Here is a 25390-nt window from a genome sequence, read left to right on the forward strand (position 1 = left end):
GACTCCAACCACCTTTCACCACTGCACTCAACTCGAGTTTAGACCTGTTCCAGGTCTAAAATTGCCTTCCCCTGCTGGGGTTAATTCCAAGCTCCTCAGCTGTTCTACAGGATTTGAGAAGCACATTTAAAAAGGGAAAAATATTTGAAAGAAGAAAAACACTACTAATATGAATTATAATCATTTGGGGCTGTCACATTTGTTTTATCTTATTTTGTTGTACATGAGAAAGTTTGTCACTGAATAATAATAGCAGTTTTGTGGTTTGAAAGTAAGGTTTTAGTTTAAAAACATTAATTGGATTGCGCACGGATAGGCGCAGCCAACAATTTAGATTTTATTTTTTTTTAATTAAACATTCAGCACTGAGCTCAATAGACCGAAATTACTTACAGGCTGGATGGCCAAAGGTGACATACTGTAGGAAGCGACAAGAGCAAACGTGTAGGGAGAGAGCGAACCGCTCAGGTGAGGGAATAATCCCAAGCACATCCAGCACAGGTGCAGGCAAGGATCCGCAATCCAGAACAGCAACAATGGGAGGAAGCAAGGAGCCGCACAACTGGGAGGAGATGTAAATTGTAAAAGTCCAAGTTTTATTGAATTCCAAGGTTAAAAACACATTCAAAATGCGACCACAGCAGTCGGAGACATGGAAAAAAGCACGGCGGTTGACGCGTTTCACGGACTCTACCGCTTAGTCGTAACCATGCTTAAACAATACAAAACAATGCTTTAAATAGGAAAAAATCATCTCAAGTGCACCTCCCAGATCTCACTTGATTAGGCACACACAGCTGTAGATAGTAATCCCCAATTGAGGGCTCACAGTGCAGCAGTAATTGTTTGTAAGTTTTGAACACAGAAAGAAAAAGGAAAAAGAAAAAGAAATGAAAAAAGAAAAAAGGGAAGAAGAAAAAAAAAAAAAAAGGAAGAGAAAAAAGACAAAAGCTGCACCGAATGTATACATAAAAAATATATATATAAATAAAATATTAGAATAATGACATATGTATTGACTGAAATGAATATATAAAAAAAGGGAAAAATATGTATACATATCTGGTGTAGGGATGAGACCCAAAACAGAAGAAATAGAGTAGACTGAAAATATGAGGATAAAATAAAGATAATAAAAGAAGCAAGCAGTGGGTGAAGCCTAAAAGAGTATAATGAATTGTAACCACATATATATCTATACATATGTATAAAAGGATATATCTATGTCGTATAGCCCCACACATTGAGAGACATGACCACAGCTGTATGTGTAGGCAAGAGTTGACCTGAGAAGAGCCCCACATATTTAGTCCGACATAAAGGAGTGTACATGTATAGAATTCTCAATAAAACAGATGCATAAATATGGAATATATTGTCCACATGTGAAAAAAACAACAATGTATTGAAAAAATAATGGAAGAAGTATATTGAAAAAATAATAATAATAATAATGAAAGAGGTTATTCCCGCAGCTGTATAGATATATGAATAAAGACATGTATATAAATGCATATATGCGTGTATGTGCGGGACATCGCTTTTAAATTTATAATGTCGCCCGATTTTGAATGTGTTTTTAACCTTGGAATTCAATAAAACTTGGACTTTTACAATTTACATCTCCTCCCAGTTGTGCGGCTCCTTGCTTCCTCCCAAGGAAGCGACAAGGCTGAACCTGGAATTAGGTGCTGGTTCACACCAGAAGTTTCTGTGCGAAAATGTGTTTTCCAGTCCATCTATTTGAATTGGGTAAAATTGCACTGGGTCACACCAAAATTAGCGCATGCACTACTTTTCAAAACTCACTGTAACTGGATTGCATGGTACTGTGGTACTATGCAATCCGGTGTAGGCAAATGCACTGTGTTTGCGATCTGCGTTTGGGGTGCTATTAGGATTCCATTCATACCCATAGAGGATCACAGTGCGAGAAATGCACATGGAATGGTCTGGTGTGAACTAGCCCTAAGGGTGTCACCTACCTTGCTGTGAATCATGGCAAAGATGTGTTAACCACAACAGTGGCTGACCACACAAATGTTAGCTTGTAAAACAGTAATTATATACACGTTATTTTCCCTGTTGCCTTTCCAGTATATATATATGCTGTTTGATGTTATTTTGTGAAGCATATTACCAAGCTAACACATGACCATGTACAATCATCTTTCATTTATGTTGAAAATTGTTTATAGAAAAATAACCATAAAATGTTGCTATACCATATATACTACTTCATATATACCCACTGCTCTAAAAAATTAAAGGAACAATTTTGTTCAGAGTATAGCATCAAGTTAAATAAAGTCCCGGGATATTGATCTGGTCAGTTAAGTAGCAGAGGGGGTTTTAATCAGTTTTAGGTGCTAGTAGCAGAGGGGGTTTTAATCAGTTTTAGGTGCTTTGGTGTTAATGAAATTAACAGGTGCACTAGATGGGCAACAATGAGATGACCTTCAAAACAGGCATGGTTTTGCAGGTTGAGGCCACTGACATGTTTTTTTCCCTACTCATCTTTTCTGTTTTTCACTAGCTTTGTATTTGGTTAGGATCAGTGTCACTACTGGTAGCATGAGGCCATACCTGGACCCTATAGAGGTTGCGCAGGCAGTCCAAATCCTCCAGGATGGCACATCAAAATGTGCCGTTGCCAGAAGGTTTACTGTGTCTCCCAGCACAGTCTCAAGAGCATGAAGGAAATTCCAGGAGACAGGCAGTTTCTCTAGGAGAGTTGGGACAGGGCCGTAGAAGGTCCTTAACCCATCAGCAGGACTGGCATCTTTTCCTTTGGGCAAGGAGGAACAGGATAAGCACTGCCAGAGCCCTACAAAATAACCTCCAGCAGACTCCTGGTGTGAATGTTTCTGACCAAACAATCAGCAACAGACTTTATAAGGGTGGCCTGAGGGCCCGACGTCCTCTAGTGGGCACTGTGCTCATTGCCCGGCACCGTGGGAGATTGATTGGCATTTGCCATTGAACACCAGAATTAGCAGTTCTGCCACTAGCACCCTGTGCTTTTCACAGATGAGAGCAGGTTCACCCTGAGCACATGTAACAGATGTGAAAGGGTCTGGAGAAGCCGCAGAGAACATTGTACTGCCTGTAACATCGTTCAGCATGACTGGTTTGATGGTGGGTCAGTGATGGTCTGGGAAGGCATATCCATGGAGGGACGCACAAACCTCTACAGGCTGGCCAATGGCACCCTGACTGCTATTTAGACATATGCCGGTTTTCGGTAATTCGATATATCGCGGTATTGCATAGCCACAGTATTGTTATTGTGGCATTTTTAAAATACCGAGTTTCTCTGCTCCTGGGTCTGACTTGTGAATTGATACATTTCAGTGAGCTGGATGACTCATTCACTCACACAGCTAACCTTTCAGCATCTCCCAGTAACTATAAACAAAAATGATTACATTGTATCTTTTCCTTCCCTCTGCCAGGGAGAAAGGAAGTTTAACCTCTTAAAGACTGGACCTTTTTCTGCCACTTGTTGCTTGCGAGTTAAACTCAGTTTTTTTTTTGCTAGAAAAGTGCTTAGAACCCCCAAACATTTTATATATTTTTTTAGCAGAGACCCTACAGAAAAAAATGGTGATTGTTGTAATATTTTATGTCACACTGTATTTGCGCAGCAGTCTTTCAAATGCAATTAATAGACTTTAATGAATAAAAAAAAAAAAAAAAACGTAACAGTAAAGTTATCCCAATTTTTTTTTTGTTACACAGAGAATCGTGAGAGAATGGTGATCTTTATTCCAAGCTAAAAAATCGTGATTCTCATTTTGGCCAGAATCGTGCAGCTCTAATATATATATATATACACACACACACACACACGCATAGCAGCCCACATTACATTATTATATAGCCATCAAGCAGTGTCTGGCCTACCTGGTGATGACTGGTCCTGGCGCTCTGATCCGATGGCCTGGTCTTTAAAGGGGCAAATCCTTGCGATCCAGAAGTGGTTAAACCTGCAGGAGGACCGGTGTTTTTATCTATTAATGACTTTACTATTGCTTTAGGCCTGGTTCACATGTATGCGGGTTGGCGGTTCACATGTATGCGGGTTGGCGGTTCACATGTATGCGGGTTGGCGGCCCACATTTGCACAGGCATAGCAGCCCATTGATTTGAACGGGCTGCTATGCCCTCATTTTCCGCAGAAAAAAGGTGCATGCAGCATTTTTTTAAAATTCAGTGGCCTTGAAATCCATCCTGCTTTTGCACCATGCGACTAACCTGCAGTTCCTGCTCTGGCAAGCTTTCTGCATTTTTTGTATACGTGGGCACGGCATTTAAAAACAGTTTGCGTGTGCAGCAACGGCAGGTAAGTCGCATGGTGCAAAAGAAGGATGGATTTCATGGCCACTGCATTTTTTTAAATTCTGCATGCACCTTTTTTCAGCTGAAAACGCAGGCATAGCAGCTCAAGCCCATTCAGGGCCTAAAGCAATAGTAAAGTCATTAATAGATAAAAACACAGGTCCTCCTGCAGGTTTAACCAATTAATGACTTTACTATTGCTTTAGGCCTGGTTCACATGTATGCGGGTTGGGGGCCCACATTTGCACAGGCATAGCAGCCCATTGATGTGAATGGGCTTGAGCTGCTATGCCTGCGTTTTCAGCTGAAAAAAGGTGCATGCAGAATTTAAAAAAATGCAGTGGCCATGAAATCCATCCTTCTTTTGCACCATGCGACTTACCTGCCGTTGCTGCACACGCAAACTGTTTTTAAATGCTGTGCCCACGTATACAAAAAATGCAGAAAGCTTGCCAGAGCAGGAACTGCAGGTTAGTCGCATGGTGCAAAAGCAGGATGGATTTCAAGGCCACTGAACTTTAAAAAAAATGCTGCATGCACCTTTTTTCTGCGGAAAATGAGGGCATAGCAGCCCGTTCAAATCAATGGGCTGCTATGCCTGCGCAAATGTGGGCCGCCAACCCGCATACATGTGAACCGCCAACCCGCATACATGTGAACCACCAACCCGCATACATGTGAACCAGGCCTAAAGCAATAGTAAAGTAATTTATAAACAACACCTCCTTCAGGTTTAACCACTTCTTGACCACAAGGATTTGCCCTCTTAATGACCAGGCCATCGGATCGGAGCCGAGCGCCAGGACCAGTTATCACCAGTTAGGCCAGACACTGCTTGATGACCTATTTTAGGCCTGGTTCACAGAGTCTGTACTGACTGACTATATAATAATGTGCATAAGTGAACCAAAGCCCCTAAATTCAGCAATGAAATTGAAGTGAGGTGGAAATTTAATAATTTAAATTTAATAATAGAATACCGTGATAATACCGTATACCGTGGCAAAACCTTAATCAATTAATCGCAGCATGAAAATCTGATACCGTCACAAGCCTACTGCTATTAGGTATCAGGATGACATCTTTGGAACCATTGTCCCCTACACTGGTGCAGTGGGTTCTGGGTTGCTGCAATGAAATTTCAGCAAAAGAGACTAGCCTGCTGCATCATTTTTTCACTTTGATTTTCAGGGTGTCTTTGAATTCAGCCCTCTGTAGGTTGATCATTTTCATTTCCATCAACTAATGTGGCATCCTTTCCTTCCTAACACATTACCCAGTCTATATCAGTATAGATATCCAGCTTGATATTTTTCCTCATTGAGATCTGATGTGTTTTCAAAGTGTTCCTTTCATTTTTTTGAGCAGTGTATATAAAACAAAAACGTATTGTAATACTGCAATTCATTTGCAAATGCTACAAGTGATGGGATAAGGGGATTATTCACCTGTAATACAGTTGCTGGGAGCGAAAGCTATATAGAAGGTAAAATGTGTTCCCCATCAAGAATACAATAATCCAAAACACTGTCACAACAGAGCGCTTCTCCTGAAGAGATTAAAAAAAAAAAACATAACTAGTGAAATGACTGATTAATGGTTCAGTGGTTACAAATATTAGAGTGTATGTCTGACCAAAATACAAAAAAACAAAATCAGTACATCTCTGCAATACAGGCACATCTCTCCATGTTTTTTCACTTTTAGGGGCAGTTCACACCACAGAAACGAAGTCCGGATGCGTTCCGGATGCTTTTCTGCATGCGTGGTTTTGATGCATTCCAGTGCGTTTTTGATGCGGTCCAGTGCATTTTTCCCCTCTTTTTTTTCCTAACTTTATATAAAAGGAAGTGTGTGTGTTCCAGTGCGTTTTTGGTGCATTTCACCACGTTTCAGTACAGTCCAGTTCAGAAAAAAATGTAGCATGTTCTACTTTTTTGGAACTGGAACGCACTTGAACTGACTGCACATGTGTGAACTATGCCATTTAAAACCTTATAACCTACTATCAATGCGTATTTGATTCATTAAAAAAAAATGCACTGGACTGCATGTGGTGTGAAGTTATGTGCACAGTGGATATCTGGCAGTATCAAGTATTGTTTTTTAAAGAAATAAAACCTAGGCAAATGTGCAAATATGGCAGAAATGTACTGATGTTCTTTAGCCAGACATGTACATTCAATTTAAAAGGCATCATAAAAGAAAATAAATCAATGCATACAATTTGTGAAAAAAACAGAGATCATACATAATTTAAAGTTGTTGTTTAGCCACTATGTGATCTTTACATCATCCCCTCTGTTAGATTAAAACCTGTATTCTAGTTCCTGTGCTTTATTAAAAAAAAAAAAGCCGATTTCTACTTGTTTTCACATCTCCTATTGGCGATCATGTGACTCCCGTCTCTCTCTCTCGTCTGACATCTCCAGGGGGCGGGGTCAAGAACTTCCTTTCACGTCAGCTGGAGAGGCGGGGAGGAAAGGAGGAGAGAGCCAGGAGTCAGGTGATGCCCGAGAGGCTCTGTGAAAACAAGTATAAATTGGCATTTTTTTAAATAAAGCACAGGAACTAGGATACAGTTTGTAATCTAACAGAGGGGATGATGTAAAAATTACACTGTTTTGGAGAAGCTGGGAGGGAAGCAGAACGCCACTAGTGAGCCGATAGGCAGGGAGGGGAGGGGGTGTAGGACAGATGGAGACAGAAGAGAGCTGTGGATGACAGAGACACGTACGCTGACCACAGTGTCAGGGCTCAGCAGCCATGAAACAACGTGGTCAGTGTACAGGGAGGAGGGTAGAAACTGGCAGGATCAACCAGGTATTTTAGGTGATATGGGGGGCCAAATTACACAGCACAAACACTGCGCATCATTCTTTAAGGTAACAGGATCTGTTTTTTTTTTTTTTTAAGGGTCACAAACGCTTTAAAAAGCAGTTACTGACCAATGTGACACCCATCTTTGGTTTAGGCAACTCAATAATATATCCTCTAAAGCCAGCTTTTTTGGAGAGATTTTTTAAATCTTTTGTCAGTTCTTTTTCTTGCGGTTTGTGTTCCAATGGGGCAATTTTCCATCTATTTCTGTCCAGGAAACACCAAAGGAAGTGAGTGGAAATCTCCCCAAAGTGAGAGGAAATCCTCTCAGACAGTTGTCATAGAAACAGGTGTGTCTATTGGAAGATTTACTGTTCTGGTGACAACTGTATAATTTTTGATTTGACATTGCATTTACGGTGACCACAGGCATCAGGAGAAATACAGAGATTAGATTTCCTTAGTGTAGACCCAAAACACTACAAAAACCTAAGACAGGCTTTAGAACTTAAAAGTGGTTCTAAATGCAGGTGTTTTTATTTACCTTAATGCACGTGTCAAACACAAGTCCCACGGGCCGAATCTGGCACGCCAGGCCTATTCATGGGGCCCTTGCACCTCCCCCTGCAGCTGCAGCACCCCCTCATCTCCGCCCACATCTTGTCTCACTCCTACAGATCATGTGCCTTTCGGTGCAGCTGCAGCACCCCCTCATTTTTGCCTCTCCTGGTCTCAGCATTCAGCAGCCTCTGGCAGTTGACTCCAGCCCTCCTCTAGTCTCTGCCCTTTTTGCTTCCCAGCAACTCCCCCAGCTTCTCTTGGGCAGCAGCACAAAGATAAGTGAGGTGCACTGTTATGTAAAGGAGGATGGAGGGCTCTTGGCATCTGATGTAAGGGGGTTGGGTATGCTCTGGACATCTAGTCTTACAGATCTAACTGGCCCTTTGAGGGCAGCCATGATGCTGATGTCGCCCGCAATGAAACTGAGTTTGACACCCCTGTCTTAATGCATTTTATTAAGGTTAAAACCCCCCCCAAAAAACTTCTAAATCTCGATCCAGCACTGTGCATGAGAGCAGCTCCCACTGCTGTCAATCACTGCCAGTGAGGAGAGAGCAGGGGGGGTGGGGCTGAGCTTTGTGTGTGTGTGTGTGTCAATAGACACACAAAGCCAGCTCGGAAGCGAGCACGCATGAATGCCCCCAGAGTAAGCGGCTTGCTATTGGGACACTCGGCAGGGGGAAGAATAGGAGAATCAAAGCTGATCTGTGTAAAACGATTACACAGATCAGGATAAGTATAACATGTTTGTTAGTATGTTATTAAAAAAAATTGCCTTTAGAACCAATTTAAACTTTTTTTTTTTTTTTAACAAAAACTAATAAAACAAAAAATGGCTTTAAAGATACTTTATTTCCAAACAAAATTAAAGTGATAAGCTAGTTTTTCAGATAAAAATAATCAATAAATACCGTATATAACCATTGATTTATCCTGGGCATAAACCTACTCCCAAGTAAATAAAAAGTACTGCCAGTCATTAGAAATAGGCTGGTCACACAAAGAAGACTATATCCCTGAGAACTTCAGATGGTGACAGATCTGCTCTGCTCATTCTAACCACTGCACTCCCGTTTTATTTTACTTCCTCCTTACAAATGCCAGTTACCACCCAGTAATGAAACCTAATTGATTTGCTTACAGCAAGCAATGCTTAAATCAATTACAACACTTGCGAATAACAGGCTGTACATAGCTTCCCCTAACCTTTGCTGTGCTAGAAATTCTCCAGATAAACAAAAAGGTGCCAATTATATTTACTCCTGTTTAATTTAAATGGTTCCTATTTACATACATGATATCCTGAGAGATCTCAGTACAAGATTTCTACAGGCTCAAGTATTCAAAGTTAAGGTATAATATTCCCTTTATTAAATTGCGTTGGTTAGATTATTTCCTTACCTTTAGGGACACCTGGTGTTTGACAGAAGAATTAGCATAGGCAAAAGTACTGGCCATTCCGATGCAAACTGCTATGCCTGGAGGGTTACATTATTACAGAAGTTAGTTAGGCAAAATATCAGTAGATTTTAATTTAGAGCTGGGCATATCCTTAGCTAAGCAGTCAATGTGCCAAAATGCTGCTACTTTCTGTGGCATTGTAGCATTTACAAAAATATTTAGCGTAAGCAAGTGTGTCCAGATTTCTTTATGTGACCTATTGGTTTTAACAAAAGGGGGAAAGAAAAAAAAAAAAAAAAGATACTGGCACATATAAAGTGCCATCTACAGTGTCTTGAAAAAGTATTCATACCAACTAAAAATGTAAATGTATTTTATTGGGATTTCATGTTATAGACCAACACAAAGTGGCACATAAATGTGTAGTGGATGGAAAATAATAAATGGTTTTCAAAATGTTTTACAAACAAATATCTAAAAAGTGTGGCATGCATTTGTATTCAGCCCCCTTTACTCTGATACCCCTAACTAAAATCTAGTGGAACCAATTGCCTTCAGAAGACACCTAATTAGTAAATAGAGTCCACCTGTGTGTAATTTAATCTCAGTATAAATACAGCTTTTCTGTGAAGCCCTCAGAGGTTTGTTAGAGAACTTTTGTGAACAAACAGCATCATGAAGGCCAAGGAACACACCAGACAGGTCAGGAATAAAGTTGTGGAGAAGTTTAAAGCAGGTTTAGGTTATAAAAAAATATCCCAAGCTTTGAACATCTCACGGAGCACTGTTCAAACCATCATCCAAAAATGGAAAGCATATGGCACAACTGTATACCTACCAATACATGGCCGTCCCCCTAAACTGACAGGCCGGGCAAAAAGAGTATTAACCAGAGAAGCAGCCAAGAGGCCCAAGGTAACTCTGGAGGAGCTGCAGAGATCCACAACTCAAGTGAGAGAATCTGTCCACAGGACAACTATCAGCCCTGCACTCCGCTAATCTGGCCTTTACGGAAGAGTGGCAGGAAGAAGGCTATCTTTGGAAGAAAGCCATAAGAAGTCCCGTTTGCAGTTTGCGAGAAGCCATGTGGGGGACAGAGAAAACATGTGTAAGAAGATGCTCTGATCAGATGAGATCAAAATTGAACTTTTTGGCCTAAAAGCAAAAAGGTATGTGTGGTGGAAAACTAACACTGCACATCACCCTGAACACACCAACTCCACCGTGAAACATGGTGACGGCAACATCATGTAGTGGGGATGCTTTTCTTCAACAGGGACAAGGGAGATGGTCAGAGTTGATGGGAAGATGGATGGAGCCAAATACAAGGCAATCTTATAGGAAAACCTGTTAGAGTCTGCAAAAGACTTGAGAATGGGGTGGAGGTTCACCTTTTCAGCAGGACAATGACCCTAAACATACAGCCAGAGCTACAATGGAATGGTTTAGATCAAAGCAAATTCATGATGTGTTAGAATTGCCCAGTCAAAGTCCAGACCTAAATCCAACTCAGAATCTGTTGCAAGACTTGAAAATTGCTGTTCACAGACGCTCTCCATCCAATCGGACAGAGCTTGAGGTATTTTGCAAAGAATGGGCAAAAATGTCCCTCTCTAGATGTACAAAGCTTGGAGAAACATACCCAAAAGCTGTAATTGCAGGAAATATTGACTCAGGGGAGCTGAACACAAATGCACGCCACACTTTTTTAGATATTTGTAAAACATTTTGAAAACCATTTATCATTTTTCTTACACTCCACAATTATATGCCACTTTGTGTTGGTCTATCACATAAAATCCCAAAAAATACATTTACGTTTTTGGTTGTAATATGACAAAATGTGGAAATTTCCAAGGGCTATGAATACTTTTTCAAGGAATTGTATATGCTCGACGGCCACATCATTTTGGTGTGGCAAAGCTCCTACACTTTCTTTCTCCTTGCCGTCCTCCATATATTCCTACTGACCCATCAATATGATGGACTGTCTTTATGTCTCTGAGAAATGTTTGGGAGACAGGAGGTTATAGGCAAGCTTTGACATTACCAGGAGGTTCTGAAGCCTTTCCTGATCAGAACAGCCAAGCATTTGGATAGAGCAGAGACACCAAAAGCTTCTGCAGTTAGGTCTGTGACTGTTCTTTACACTTGTCAACAGCTTTCTTTTGTTCACAGTTCATGTGAGAAGGGAGAGTCACTTTGCATGTATTTGCAAATGTGTGCAAACAAAATCCTCTGTTTTTAATGCAAACTGTTAGGGACATTTTGGTTGTTTTGCAGGCTGGCTGGTAAGTGTGCAAGAAAATCTTTTGTTTGTTTGCGATGTGCACTGCCCTTCCATGTGCACCTTGCTGCAAAGACTAGTCATAGGTTGCAGTTGTTATTTCTTTTCTTCACTTTAAAGAGTGGCTACTGGTTCCTAAATCCTAGATTAAATTGTCTATATTAGCTAATAATTATTTAGGAAGATGCTTGATTATCTATACCTTAAGCTGTGTACACACTATTAGTTTTTTTAATGCAACTCCGTGGGTTGAGTGAAAAAAAAAAAAAAAAAAACTGTTAGCTCTGCTCAGAGCTGCTGTACTAATCATGCAAAATTAGTTCACCGATCTCTCCCGCTGAGTTCAGCGATCTCTCCCGCTGAGCTGTTTTGTTCTGACAGGGGGGAGGCCCCTCCGCCAGAACACTCTGCCATTGGCTGAGAGCGCTGATCAGGAGTTGGTCGGATGCTGGTTTTCCAGCATGCACGTCCAACAGACGGTGGCTTAAGGGACAGACCGACATACACGGTCCGAATGTCGGACAGTTTTTTTTTTAACCAGCCATTGTCTCCCTACATTCGGCCCGTGTGTACGGGGATTAAGTAAATTTGTTTAGGGCATCAGATATCCGCCAGATGTCTGACAGAACTCTCCGTGTTGCCTATATCAAGCAAGCTCAATTTGTGCATCAAAAGCTTGAAAACAAATTATGTACAAAAGTACTGGACATGAGCAACATAAACAGTTACAGAATTATTGCAAAATTAACATATAGGTTTTCTTTCCATGTAGTCTAATGGAATCATCAGCTATTTGAATTATGTAATTAAGTCCTATCAAGGGCAAGAATGTATAGTAAAGGTTGGTGTAGAAAAATGTATAAACTATGCAGTCACTGTACAGCTGCTAGGTTTCTCAATAAAATCTCTGCTAATAGACACTATTTTTGTACAGTATTTTGGTTTTAAATTAGTTTGTATAAAAAGGAAACATGTTGTGTTAGGATTACTTGTATTAGTAGCACAAATATTAAAAAAAGGGAGGCTAAAATTAAGTATGCAGATCAGGAGTTCTGAATGTTCACTTATTTTGAATCAGCATCTTAACTTATTTTAAAACAATAACTCATTACTGAAGAAACAATGTCGACTTTTGTTTGAAGAATGTTGATAATTGCAGACTATATATTTTCTTCAGTATTTGTCTTTTTATGTTTAAACTTCTTAAAAACATAAAGCCCAAAACAGTAGGAAAGTGTCTCATGTGACAAACATAAATGGCTGTGTAAAAGGTCTTAACTCCTTCTTGCACTGTGCTTCATTATGTATAATGCCTTGTAAAGCATCTGAATAGCAGAGATTTGTGTGGGTTTATTGCTCAGCCCAATGCAAATGAGGCTTGGTTGGCCTCTGAAATGGCCCTCATCATGAGCCTTCAATATGACTGAACATATTTTTGTGTTACAACACATCAGTAATAAACTTACCAAGCTTATGTTGAAAGCAGACTTTGGCTAGTAGGATAAGGATGAAAGGAAGCCCTTTCTGCAACCATGAGACAATGGCCCTAAGTTCAGACAAGGCTGGTGCTGGCGTGCCCGTTTCCTCACTGTTCTCCTCTCGGTGACGTTCTCCAGTAGCTGCATGCAGCAGTGATGACCGGGAATGTGAATGTTGAAAATGATGCTGCTGGTGATGGGCTGGCGGCTGTGGCTGCTGTCTGTGATGAGGATGGTGGTGGTGATGATGAGTGAAATTGCTGGTTTCAGAACGACCACTTGCTTCCTCTCTGAGCGGTGGAGACATTTGTATAAATACTTCACCCCCTCCTGCTGAGGATCCCAGTACTAAACCAGACTGCACTGTGATTGGCCCAGGCTGAAGACCAGCTAGACTTGAGAAGAGATGCTGAGATGATGGTGGGTCTTGCTTTAATCCATTAAACACACCATCTTCCATACTGGTGTCAGAGCTCAGGTTTTGGCTTCGACTCCTACATAATTATAAAATGAAGCAGAAAGAGGGTATCATTTTAATAAGCCTTTAAACAAATGCATTTATTACCATTGCTCAACACTCCGCATATCCTCACAGGACATACATTATCTCACAAGAGTGAGTACACCCCTGACATTTTTGTAAATATTTTCTTTTATCTTTTCATGTGACAACACTGAAGAAATTAAACTTTGCTACAATGTAAAGTAGTGAGTGTACAGCTTGTATAAGGCCCCTTTCACACTAATGCGACGCAATTTTACCGCGATTTTGCCGCGATTTTTGCCGCGATTTTGAGAGCAATGGCAAGTCTATATGCCTCAAAACGCATTAAAATCATGGCAAAGTAGTGCAGGAACTATTTTGAAGTCGGTGCGACTTCAAAACGCACTAATATGAATGGGGCTCATTGAAAATAATGGGAAACGACTTGTCATGCGATTTTGCGGTCCAAAATCGTGGGACAAGTCGCACTAGTGTGAATGGGGCCTAACAGTGTAAATTTGCTGTCCCCTCAAAATGACTCAACACACAGCCATTAATGTCTAAACCGCTGGCAACAAAAGTGAGTACACCCCTAAGTGAAAATGTCAATATTTTGTGTGGCCACCATTATTTTCCAACACTGTCTTAACCCTCTTGGGCATGGAGTTCACCAGAGCTTCACAGGTTGCCACTGGAGTCCTCTTCCACTCCTCCATGATGACATCACAAAGCTGGTGGATGTTAGAGACTTTGCCCTCCTCCATCTTAGTGTCAAGTATTGTCAAGAGGAAGATGAGACACCAGACCCAAAAATGTAGACGAGCGGAAGGCCGAAATCAAAGCAACCTGGGCTTCCATAACACCTCAGCAGTGTCACAGGCCGATTGCCTACATGCCACTTATCACTGAACCCTTATCACTGAAAGTAAAAGAAAATCCCAAATTTTGGGTTGTCCCCAGAAAAGTAATAGAGGGGAAATCTTCCAATGGGGAGACTAGTTCTGATGACCTGGGGGTCCCCAAGAGATTCCCTTTATTTGCAGGGGTTTCCTCTTGGTTCCTGTTCTGGCTAGAAGAACGGAAGTGAAGGTAAATCTCCGCAATGGGACACAAAAAAGTTTTACCTATAGTCCGTGCTGTATCTTGGCCTAGGCCGACAAGGGCCAGGCCTAAGGCGGCACTTTGCGGGGGGCAGCAAAAAAAGCTGCAACCCGCAAGGAAAAAAAAAACAGCCTCCTCCTGGCTCCCGCATGAAAAGGGTCCCCGCCAGCTTGCTCTACACCTTTAGTATAGTGCCAGTCTTATGGGGCAAATTGGGCCGGAGGGCAGGGTCCAGGAGGCAAGTCAGTCTGGCAGCCCTATAAAGCGGTCACACTGCTACCTGCCAGTATGATAATACCGGCCGGTGAGGACATTCGGACAGACCGCAGGCCTCCTCCACCCCCAGGTATGGCAGGCATTATGTCAATAATATAATTTCTTTAATCATTCTTGTCCTCGAGCGAGCATACTGAATTGCATCATATACAATTAAGACTTTTAATTGTATATGATGGCAATAATATTTTTGACCTGCTCACCTCCATATGTGCTATCGCAATAGGTCACTGGATTAGTAAGATTACTCCTTTCTTTTAGGATATTTGGACTTGTGTTTGCTGTCACAGATTATTTCACTTATTTATATAATGACTATGGACTTCCTACTCATTATACAAATAAGTGAAATAATCCTATGATTACAATCAGTGGCAGCAAACACAAGTCCACATTTCTTAAAAGAAAGGAGTAATCTTATCCTGTGAGAAGAGGCTGTACTAATGGGCACTGATAAGGCTGCACTGATGGCCACTGATGAGGTGGCACTAATAAGCTGCACTGGTGGGGCTGTACTGATATGCTGCACTGATGGGCACTGATATGCTGCACTGATGTGCGCTAATAGGCTGCACTGATGTGCGCTAATAGGCTGCACTGATGGCCACTGATGAGATGGCAATGGTGCATACTGATAAACTGCACTGATGGGCACTAATGAGGCAGCAATAATAAGGCAGCACTGATGGGCATGAGGCGGCACTGATAAGCTTCACTGAAGGGGCTGCACTGATATGCTGCCCTGATGGGCACTGGTATGTTTCACCGATGAGCCCACTTATGGCCACTGATTAGGCTGATGGCCTCTGATGAGATGGCACTGAGAAGCTGCACTGATGGCCACTGATGGGGCTGTACTGATGGCCTCTGATGAGGCCGCACTGATATGCTGCACTGATGGGCAGTAATGAGGCTGCAATGATGGGCGCTAATGAGGCTGAACTTATGGGCACCAATAGACTGTGGTTGTGGTCTGTGGTTTACAGATGATAGGAAGGGTCATAAACAGGAAGGGGTGTGGCCTATACAGGAAGGGGTGTGTCATATTTAAATTAGGGGGTGCCCAACTTTAGTCAGGTCTAGGGCAGCACAAAACCTTAATACACCACTGCCTATAGTTCTACTTTAACTTGGGGCTGTATCGTCCTCTAATTGAATGTACACATTTTTAATATACTAACTACTTTTATTCTATAAACTACATTTAACTGCACTATTATACTATTTATCTAGTTTATTGGTAGAACTAGACAGATGGATAATAGAAGGGTACAGAACTTAGACCGGCCATAGCAGGTTCGAGTCTTGGCTGGTTCAGTGGGAACCGGCCGAGACTCAAACCGTGTGTGGGCAGGCTAAATGTACCAAGTTGATTAAGGGTTCAACTTGGGCACAACCAGCCTGCCAGATTCACTTGCGGTTGTTGCTAGCAGCTGCTTAAGCCGCTAACAATAGTTATTGTCTTCTACCGGTGGGAATGGCTTCCCCAGCCAGGAGCAGACGATTGCTTGGCAGGAGGGCTTGCCCTGTTTGCACTGTGTTGATGAGGGAATCGTGCAAATTTCTTTCCTGCAACCCACGGCCTCAGTGTCATCTATTTCAATGCAAACCCCTAGAAAACTGTGTTACCAGGACAAAGCAACAGTGAGCAGTTACCTCTCCGGAGGAGGATTATCTGTTAGGCTGCTGTGTCTTCTCTGCATTGTCCTCAGGACCTTAAAACAATACATTAAGGTGTATTGTCTATAGGAAAGGGGAAGCAGTAGGTGAAATTCTTGCTTGTAGAATTAGAAAACATGAGTGGTCTTCAGGTAGGAGAGACTGTAGTTTGAGTTCAGGGACAAAAGTAGTGGAACCTCTTCAGAGATGACCATCCAACATTCTAGACATAACTAAAAAAGAAAAAAAAAAAAAAAAAGAAAGAATGACATGGCTAGACAAATTACAACCTTCTTTGAAGTTAAGCATTGTGGGCATTAAAGCGTGTTTAGGTGGCTTTACTATTATGATACAGTGGGGAAAATAATTATTTGATCCCCTTGTAAATTTGCCCACTTACAAAGAAATAAAGGGTCTATCATTTTATCATAGGTGTATTTTAAATAATAGAGACAGAATATCAACCAAATATCCAGAAAAAAAAACCACATAAAACAAATGCTATAAATTAAGTTGCAGTTCAGTGAGCAAATATGGATTTTTCCTACAACTTACCTGTAAAATCCATTTCTTGGAGTAGACCACGGGACACAGAACTGCCATATTCTTTACTATCTGGGTTATACGCCATCTATAGGTGAATGGACACTGGCAACCAATTAGGACAGGAAGTCCCCCTCTATATAACCCCTCCTATACAGGAAGTACCTCAGTTTTGTAGCAATAAACATCCCAGACAAGAGGGGAGGGACCTCTGTGTCCCGTGATGTTCTCCAAGAAATTGATTTTACAGGTAAGTTGTAGGAAAAATCCGTATTTCTTTATCGTACATCACTGGACACAGAGCACAGATTACTATCTGGGACGTCCCAAAGCAATGCACTTCAGGGGAGGGGGACACCATAAAAACACCACCAGCAGACCACACAAGATCTACATAGCTGCCTGCAAAACACTGCGGCCAGTACAGACTCCCCCTGGGTTCTAACATCCACTTGATAGAATCTAGTGAACGTAGGCCCAGAAGACCAAGTAGTGGCCTTGCAAATCTGAGCCATAGAAACTTGATGTGAACTGCCCAAGAGGGACCTACTGTTCTAGTAGAATGTGCATTTACCGGAAAAGGCAGAACCTTACCTTTTAAACCATATGCCTGGATGATAACCTGGAGAACCCATTGAGAAGTTGTAGATTTAGATGCTGTCTGTCTGCCCTTTCCTGGGTCCATCTGGCAGCATGAACAAAAGGTTGGTCTAACGAATCTGAGCTGACCTCTTTAAATAAATCTTGATTGCACGTACTACATCAAGAGAATGTAACAACTTTTCTTCTGCTGTTTGAGGATTTGGAAATAAGGAAGGCAGTATAATGTTCTGATTTAAATGAAAAGCGGGCACCACCTTGGGCAAAAAAACCTGGGTGTAGACATAGAATCACCCTATCTTGATGTAAAATCAATTATGGCTCTTTACAAGAAAGAGCCGCCAATTCTGACAACCTTCTGGCTGAAGTTACTGCAACAAAAAAGACTTTCTGGTTAAAAGAACCAGAGGAATATGCCGCACATTGTTTCCGTAAAACTGCCAGCACCAAATTTAGATCCAAAGGACACAACAGTGGCCTCACTGGCAGAAGCATAAGTAGCACTCCTTGATTGAAGGTTCAAACTAAGTAATGCAAAGCGATCATTCTCTGGGAAAAAACTATAAGGCTGAAATTTGACCCGAATAGTGCCTAAAGCTAACTTCATATCTAACTAAATAGAATATCTACGCCTATCCCTGGTGCAGCAAAAAACAGGGGCGTAATAAAATAAAAAGACATGTGCCACGTCCTGAATGTCAGAAATGCAAAAAAAGGGGGAGAAATAAATGGACTTTGAGGGCACCGTAATAAAAAAAACATAACACTTTATTGGGATAAGTATTAAAACCACAGAAGTGTATATCGACCGATCAACATGGACAATTTCATTGATCAGAGGATGCAAGTGATAGGTGAGTGGGGGGAACCTCACCACCTGGGACATACAGTGCAACAAACAATACAAGATTGCATTTAAATAATATACAAAAGAGAAATAGGGCGCTATACGCTGCACACAGACCGCACCACGGTGCAGGCAACGCAGAGCGTCCTGTACAATATGATGACAACTTCCAAAAGGAAATAGAACAATATATCCAATTGCTCTACATGTTTCGTCTGGTGTTCAGACTTCATCCGGAGCGGTTTGGAATATAGATTCCATAGGAAGATGTTGTTGGAGCCAACCAATAGGCACCAAAAATAATAGACCAGTCTATGTAATACGAAATCACGAGGGGTGACCTGTTGAGGTAGCTGGAGGAGCACGCGCTGCTTAAGGTCAGATTAAAAGGTAATCAGGTAGTCGCAATATAGGGTATGCCCGTCCCATACATAGCCGGACATAAGGCATATAGTAAAATAGCAGGCAGTTCCTCCAGAACGAGAAAAGCATGCAGCGCGTCCTCCAAATGCTCCTCAGGAACCCAGATCAGTGACCCCCGGATGGGGAATGACCACCATGGCTATGTATGGGACAGGCATACCCTATATTGCGACTACCTGATTACCTTTTAATCTGACCTTAAGCAGCGCGTGCTCCTCCAGCTACCTCAACAGGTCACCCCTCGTGATTTCGTATTACAAGACTGGTCTATTATTTTTGGTGCCTATTGGTTGGCTCCAACAACATCTTCCTATGGAATCTATATTCCAAACCGCTCCGGATGAAGTCTGAACACCAGACGAAACATGTAGAGCAATTGGATATATTGTTCTATTTCCTTTTGGAAGTTGTCATCATATTGTACAGGACGCTCTGCGTTGCCTGCACCGTGGTGCGGTCTGTGTGCAGCGTATAGCGCCCTATTTCTCTTTTGTATATTATTTAAATGCAATCTTGTATTGTTTGTTGCACTGTATGTCCCAGGTGGTGAGGTTCCCCCCACTCACCTATCACTTGCATCCTCTGATCAATGAAATTGTCCATGTTGATCGGTCGATATACACTTCTGTGGTTTTAATACTTATCCCAATAAAGTGTTATGTTTTTTTTATTACGGTGCCCTCAAAGTCCATTTATTTCTCCCCCTTTTTTTGCATTTCTAACTTCATATCTACCCCTACTTGCAAGAAGGCTAGAATTCTCCCAATTATATATTTACGTGGATGCCATTTCCTGGCCTCACATCAGGAAAGGTAAGACTTCCAGACTCTGTAAAAAATGCCTATAGAGGCTGGTTTTCTAGCGTTTATCAGTGTAGAGACTGCAGGGCCAGATATACCCCGGTCCTTCAAGATCCAGGCTTCAATAGCCAAGTTGCCAAATTTAGAGGGTGGAATATCAGACCAAGAGAGAGCAGGTCCGGATGCAGTGGAAGAACCCAAGGCCTTCCCACTGCCAGCTTTAGAATTTGTGTGTACCAAAACCTCCTGGGCAACGCTGGGGCCACTAGGACTACCGATTTCCTCTCTACCTGGATCCTGCATAGAAGACGCAGCAGCAGCTGAACCGGAGGAAAGGCAGTGGATCAGGATCAGGGAAAACTCCCAAGGAGTCACCAAAGCATTCACTCCCGACTGCGAGTGAATCCCTGGTCCTGGACACAAAATTTTTCAACTTGTTGTTGAACCTGGATGCCAACAGACCTACACCTGGGACCTCCTAGCGTTGGCAGATCAATGCAAAGATCTCGGGGTGTAAAGGAGCATTTCCCTTGGAAACATTTGCTGACGACACAGTCTGCCTGCCAGTTTTCTATTCTCAGAATGAAAACCGCCGACAAGCATGGAACAAATTTTTCCGCCCAGGATAGGATGAGATCCACCTCCCTCTGGGCTGACTGAATCTTGGTGCACCCCTGATGGTTGATATAAGCCATAGCCTTGGCATTGTCGGAATGTACCCTGAAAGGGTAACCCTGAAGTCTGGGCGACCAGTACTTCAATGCCCGACAAACTGCTCGGATTTCCAGGATATTAATGGGAAGGCTCCCTTCTACCCAAGACCATTTTCCTTGGACAGTGGCTTCCTCCAGAACTGCTCCCCAGCTGAAGAAATTGGCATCTGCAGTCCCCACCTTCCAGACTACTGGAAGAAAGCATTTCCCACTTTCCAAATTCCTGGTTATCAACCACCATTTTAGACTCTGATGTACCATTGGTACCAGAGACAAGCACCAAGGCCTGGATCTTTCTGTTCCAGGCTGACAGAATGTTGTTCTGTAAAGGTCTGGCTTGGAATTGAGCATAGGGAAATGCTTCGCATAAGGACATCATCTTCCCTAATAACCTCATGCAAAGACGTAAAGAAGGATACTTTTTCCTTCTTACGGACCAAACCAGATCCTTCAGGTCTATGACCTTTCTTGACGGCAAGAATACCTTTGCCTGCCTTGTGTCCACATGAAAATCCAGATATTCCAGATGCTGGACCGGCTGCAATGCTGACTTCGCTAAGTTCAGAATCCAACCCAGACATTCTAAGAACTGAACTATCCGGAACACATTCTGGCTTAGAGCCGAAGCTGATCGGTCTATCAGTAATCGATCGTCTAGATATCCTACCACTGCTATTCCCTGAGACATTAGAGCAGCCAATACTGGGGCTAGGATATTTTTACAATTTTTCTACTGCAAATCATAAAAACGTTGATAGGCCTGAAAGATAGGCACATAAGGGTATGCATCCTTGATGCATATTGATGCTAGAAATTCTCCTCCCTGCAGAAAGGCCATGACTGAGCGAAGTGACTCCATTTAGAAAGTGCGAATGTTTAGAAACTTGTTCAGAGTTTTGAGATTCAAAATAGGTCTCACGTCTCCATTTGGCTTGGGGGCTACGAAAAGGTTTGAATTAAAACCCCTGAATTTTTCGTCATCCAGAACTTCTGTAATCACTTTTTGAGACCTTAAATGGTCTAGAGCTAGAAAGAGAGATCTTCTTTTTAGAGGATCTGCAGGTATGTTTGATTTTACAAATTAAGGATGAGGAAACACCTGAAATTCGAGTTTGTACCCCTGCGAGATAGTGGAAATAACCCAGATGTCATGAATTATTTTCACCCAGATCTTCGAGAATCGTAGCAGGCTTCACCCCAACCGACTGAGTGGGACCACCCCTTCACAAGGTAAATTTATAGCTAGACTTAGGTCTCTGGGCCCAGGGTTTCTTCTGCCCTTGACCTGGAGGCTTGGTTCAAGATCCAGACGGCCGGGGAAGTCGAAACTGCCTGGGATTAGAAGTACTGGGAGTCTGAGTGTATTGCAGACCCTGCAATAGCAAAGGAAGCTTTTAGCAAAGATTCCAATTTATTATCAGCTAGATTCTTAAAAACCTGGCCATTATCCACAGGACAAGTTAAGCTTTTGTTAAAAGAAGAATTGGCAGCATCCACAGTAGGTATACTCCACTTTCTTGTGAAGTTTTCCTCCATAGGATACAACAAAGAAAACCTTTTGGGAGGAATAAAAATCCTCTCAGAATGACCCCGATCAGCATAAACTATCTGCTCCAAGAGCAGATATAAGAGAAAAGTCTGAGGACTTTGAGGAAGACACAATAAGCCTAAAGAGGAAAGAATAAGTTATTACCTGATAACTCCCTTTCCAGGAATCCTCCAGGACGGTTACATGAGAGATAGGCTCCTCCTCCTACAGGAAACACAAGCACAGATATGTTTAAAATGGCCGCCCACCGGCTGCCCCTCAGTTATATAAAATGAACTGGACAGCGTAGGCTTTTAGCCTCCAATAATCTATATCACAGTTATCCAATAGGGTGGGGGTCCACCGTCCTGGAGGATTCCTGGAAAGGGAGTTATCAGGTAATAACTTATTCTTTCCCAAGTCATCCTCCAGGACGGTTACATGAGACCCCAACGATGTATATCTAGGGTGGGACTACCGTTTGTAGGACCTTTCAACCAATACTTTGGACCTTGGTTGGAGGCCAGAACAACCCTGTGGTAACCTACCACCGTAGAGTCCCTGGGCCGGGAGGCTGTTCTGCCGATTTGACAGATGGAACCCCCAGTCTCTGCTGCCCAAGCAATAAGAAGTGCCTTGACATATGAATGAAAGGTGTGACATAAGGCCGATAAGGCCGCTCCTATGGCCACTTTGATCCACGTGGCTACAGAGTTCTACAAGGCTGCTTTGGTTATGTGAGTGGTAAAAAGCAAAACATGTTGGATGCACTACCGAATGATTTAGTAGCCTCCGGAAAATGCGGGGCGTCCTTCCAGACTCCTAGTATGGCAGCAAATCCTACCTCCTGGTTTGAGGTATTTTCCAGACGGGAGCGCTACTAACAGATCGGTGAGAGTCAATGCGACCTTTGTAGCCAGCAAATGGTCTGTTCAGCGTACCGATATAACGGGACCGGACTTTGATAGGTTTGAAGAACTTGTTTAACTACTGATTTCATGTGCCAGCCTGTCAGTAAATATCGATAAGGCGGCTCCTGGACCTTGAGTGTACACCCAACAAGCCCCTGCTTTTGCGCCATCCAGGAGGAAATCTAAAGTGCCTAGGCTTCCCGGATTTCCTAATTTGTTGTAAAATTTTCCTGGTGAGCTTCCTACTTTACAGTAGGTTACTAGCTATCCGGCCGAGACTCCAGCTTGATAGTACCCGCTGTTTCGGATCCATGCTGCTAGTTTCAAAGTGCAGATGTGGGAGAGTGATGGGATCCTGATAGAATTTAGAAGGTTGCCCCTGTTCAGAATGAACTAGAAGGCTGTTCCGGGAGGAACCAGGAGTCGTCTTCTGCTATATTTTCCCCCGATGCGTAGTCTGGGTCGGTGGAAATGTATGGGCGAAGCGTGGGTGTGTGCAGCCTATGCCTTAGGGTTTGTACTCCAAAGTTTAAATACACATGCATGTATTTGCCTACATGTATATGGTTTCGGAACATTACTCTCCCTGCGGGCAAAGTGAAATAGAAGTGTGTGGCACTTCTCTTATGGCAGAGCAGGTCCGAGGGAGATCCTTCCCATCTTCTCACTGGCAAACAGAGAGATAATGCCAGTGTGCCCTGGGTGATTAGGGTGTGCCCAGGCACACCCCTATGGGGCGAGACTGAATTGTCCCCCCCGGAGCCCGAGGGGTTCTATCCCTAGAGAGTCCCCTTATCTGTAGAAGAAGTAGTCTGCCCCCTTTTTGAGTCTGCCGTTCTCAATCAATCGACTTCGAGAAGACCCCCACTCCGAGGGAGTGCCTTGAAGACTTCGAGGTTCAGATTCCATTCCCCGGGTCAGCGATTTAGAAGGTCCTCCAGTCCAATGATCTTCCTTTTTGTGGACTGCTGACATGGACCTGGCGCATCTCTGCCCCTGACAATAAGTCGTGGGCTACTCCTGAGATATTATGATCGTGGACCCCCCCTTGATGGTTGGTGTACCCTCTCATCGTGACTTCGTCATAAAGTGACTTGACTGAGGTCTCAGGATGTCCGTGTGGGGTTTAAGCATCACTTTTTCCAGTAAGTCTCCTTATGGTTTCACTAGCCTTTAGAAACTTGATCTGCGAGCTGTGGTCCTTCCTCTGGTAAGAGCCAGCGCAGGGGTTCGAACCTATGCTTTTCCAGAAAGTCTCCTTAGACTACATTAACTGTCAGTGCGCTTGGCCTGCCAGCTATGTCTGTTACCTCTGATATTACTCTGATATGCAGAGCAAGATGGGTTTCCCCTATCGCTGCGAGTTCTCTTACTGAAGTGTATCCGTGGTAGCTTCTGCTGATCAGGTGGATTGTGGGCTACCTCTGGAGCGGATATTTTCCCCCTCTCACGGGTATGCCTGTGGAGTTGGGCCCCTTGGACTGTTTAAACTGAGGCCGACATGCGATCAGGTGTGATCAATTTGTACCATCTTGTAGCCCCTACCCTGGCAAAAGTATCCATAGGGCCGCTGTAGCCTCAACCTCCCCACTGTTATGGGGACAGTATGTCCCCATAACAGTGTTAAGTCGACAGTGTTAAGTCGACAGTATGTATATGTATACATACACGCACATGTGTATTACATACATGTGCCCCCACTTCTACCTACAGCGACTGGTGTTCCCGGGTGGATTCCCCTCCAGGTACTAACCCTGCCTGATCCTGCTCGGCTCGGGAGCGGATGTGGTCGTAGGTGAATAGTGTCTAAATTTCACACTGCCACACGCCCCACGTGGGGCTTTCCCCTGAAAAAGGTGCTCTGGGTGGGGAGATAATAAGGGTGAGCCTGTCCCAAGGACAGGTGCCCTTAAACGATGGTCCAGCTCCCGCTAGTACATGCCCTCCCCGTGTCTCCTGTGGTCAGGAGCAAAGGGAAATATAGCTGCTCGCGGATATGGTGCTTAAGCCTACTGCACCTCCTAGCGAAAGAAAGATCTATTTTTCTTCCTACCTTGTGACCTAGCTGGTGCTTGATCACTCGAGTAGGGGTGTAATATAGGATGATGGGGGAAAAGACAACAGATCTATGCAATCTCCTGCGCCCGGATGCTGCTCTCACTTCCCGCTGAGTGGCTCAGTAGTGTAGCCTGAGGGACCTGGCTTTACTCCCGCCGCTAGCCATGCCCAGCTAAAAAGTAACGCCATTATTGATGTGTACGCTAACCGTCTGCACAATACTGGCTTGGGCAGGTGGAGAAAAAACGAAAACCAAAACAGCGTAAAAATTGGCAGGAAAGCAAAGGTCAGTGCCTCCCCATTTTTCCCTTTAGGAAACCCCCCCCCCTCATTTCCAACTTACCGTACCAGGCTGGCCTGCTCCAACAGCCTCTGGTAGGTGGCTAGGTCCTCCGCCACAGGGACCGTCTGGAGGGGAGGTAGCACGCCATTGCTGAACCAGGGAACCGGTGCTTTTCTGTCCCATGATGGGGAGTTGGGGAGTCAGCCCAGGGGACAGCCGGTGGTGATCGCAGGGGGTGGCGAACCGGAGCTGCTGCGTCTGTTCCGGGCCTGTGCC

General features: G+C 43.2%; 1 protein-coding gene across 1 annotated transcript in view; it reads right to left on the reverse strand.

The window, feature by feature from the left end:
• Nucleotides 1-16633, reverse strand: part of RNFT2 (ring finger protein, transmembrane 2) — a 76674-nt gene extending 60041 nt beyond the window's left edge. Inside the window, exons 1-4 of the mRNA XM_082256642.1 lie at nucleotides 16406-16633; nucleotides 12877-13382; nucleotides 9124-9200; nucleotides 5790-5890 (exon numbers count right to left, since the gene is read on the reverse strand). Of these exons, the coding sequence (XP_082112768.1) occupies nucleotides 5790-5890; nucleotides 9124-9200; nucleotides 12877-13382; nucleotides 16406-16479 (758 nt within the window). The 5' untranslated portion in view covers nucleotides 16480-16633. The remainder of the gene's footprint in view (nucleotides 1-5789; nucleotides 5891-9123; nucleotides 9201-12876; nucleotides 13383-16405) is intronic.
• Between the last annotated feature and the right edge of the window lie 8757 nt (nucleotides 16634-25390).

Source organism: Pelophylax lessonae, assembly GCF_965119305.1.
Source record: "Pelophylax lessonae genome assembly, chromosome: 1".
Classification (NCBI taxonomy): Eukaryota; Metazoa; Chordata; class Amphibia; order Anura; family Ranidae; genus Pelophylax; species Pelophylax lessonae.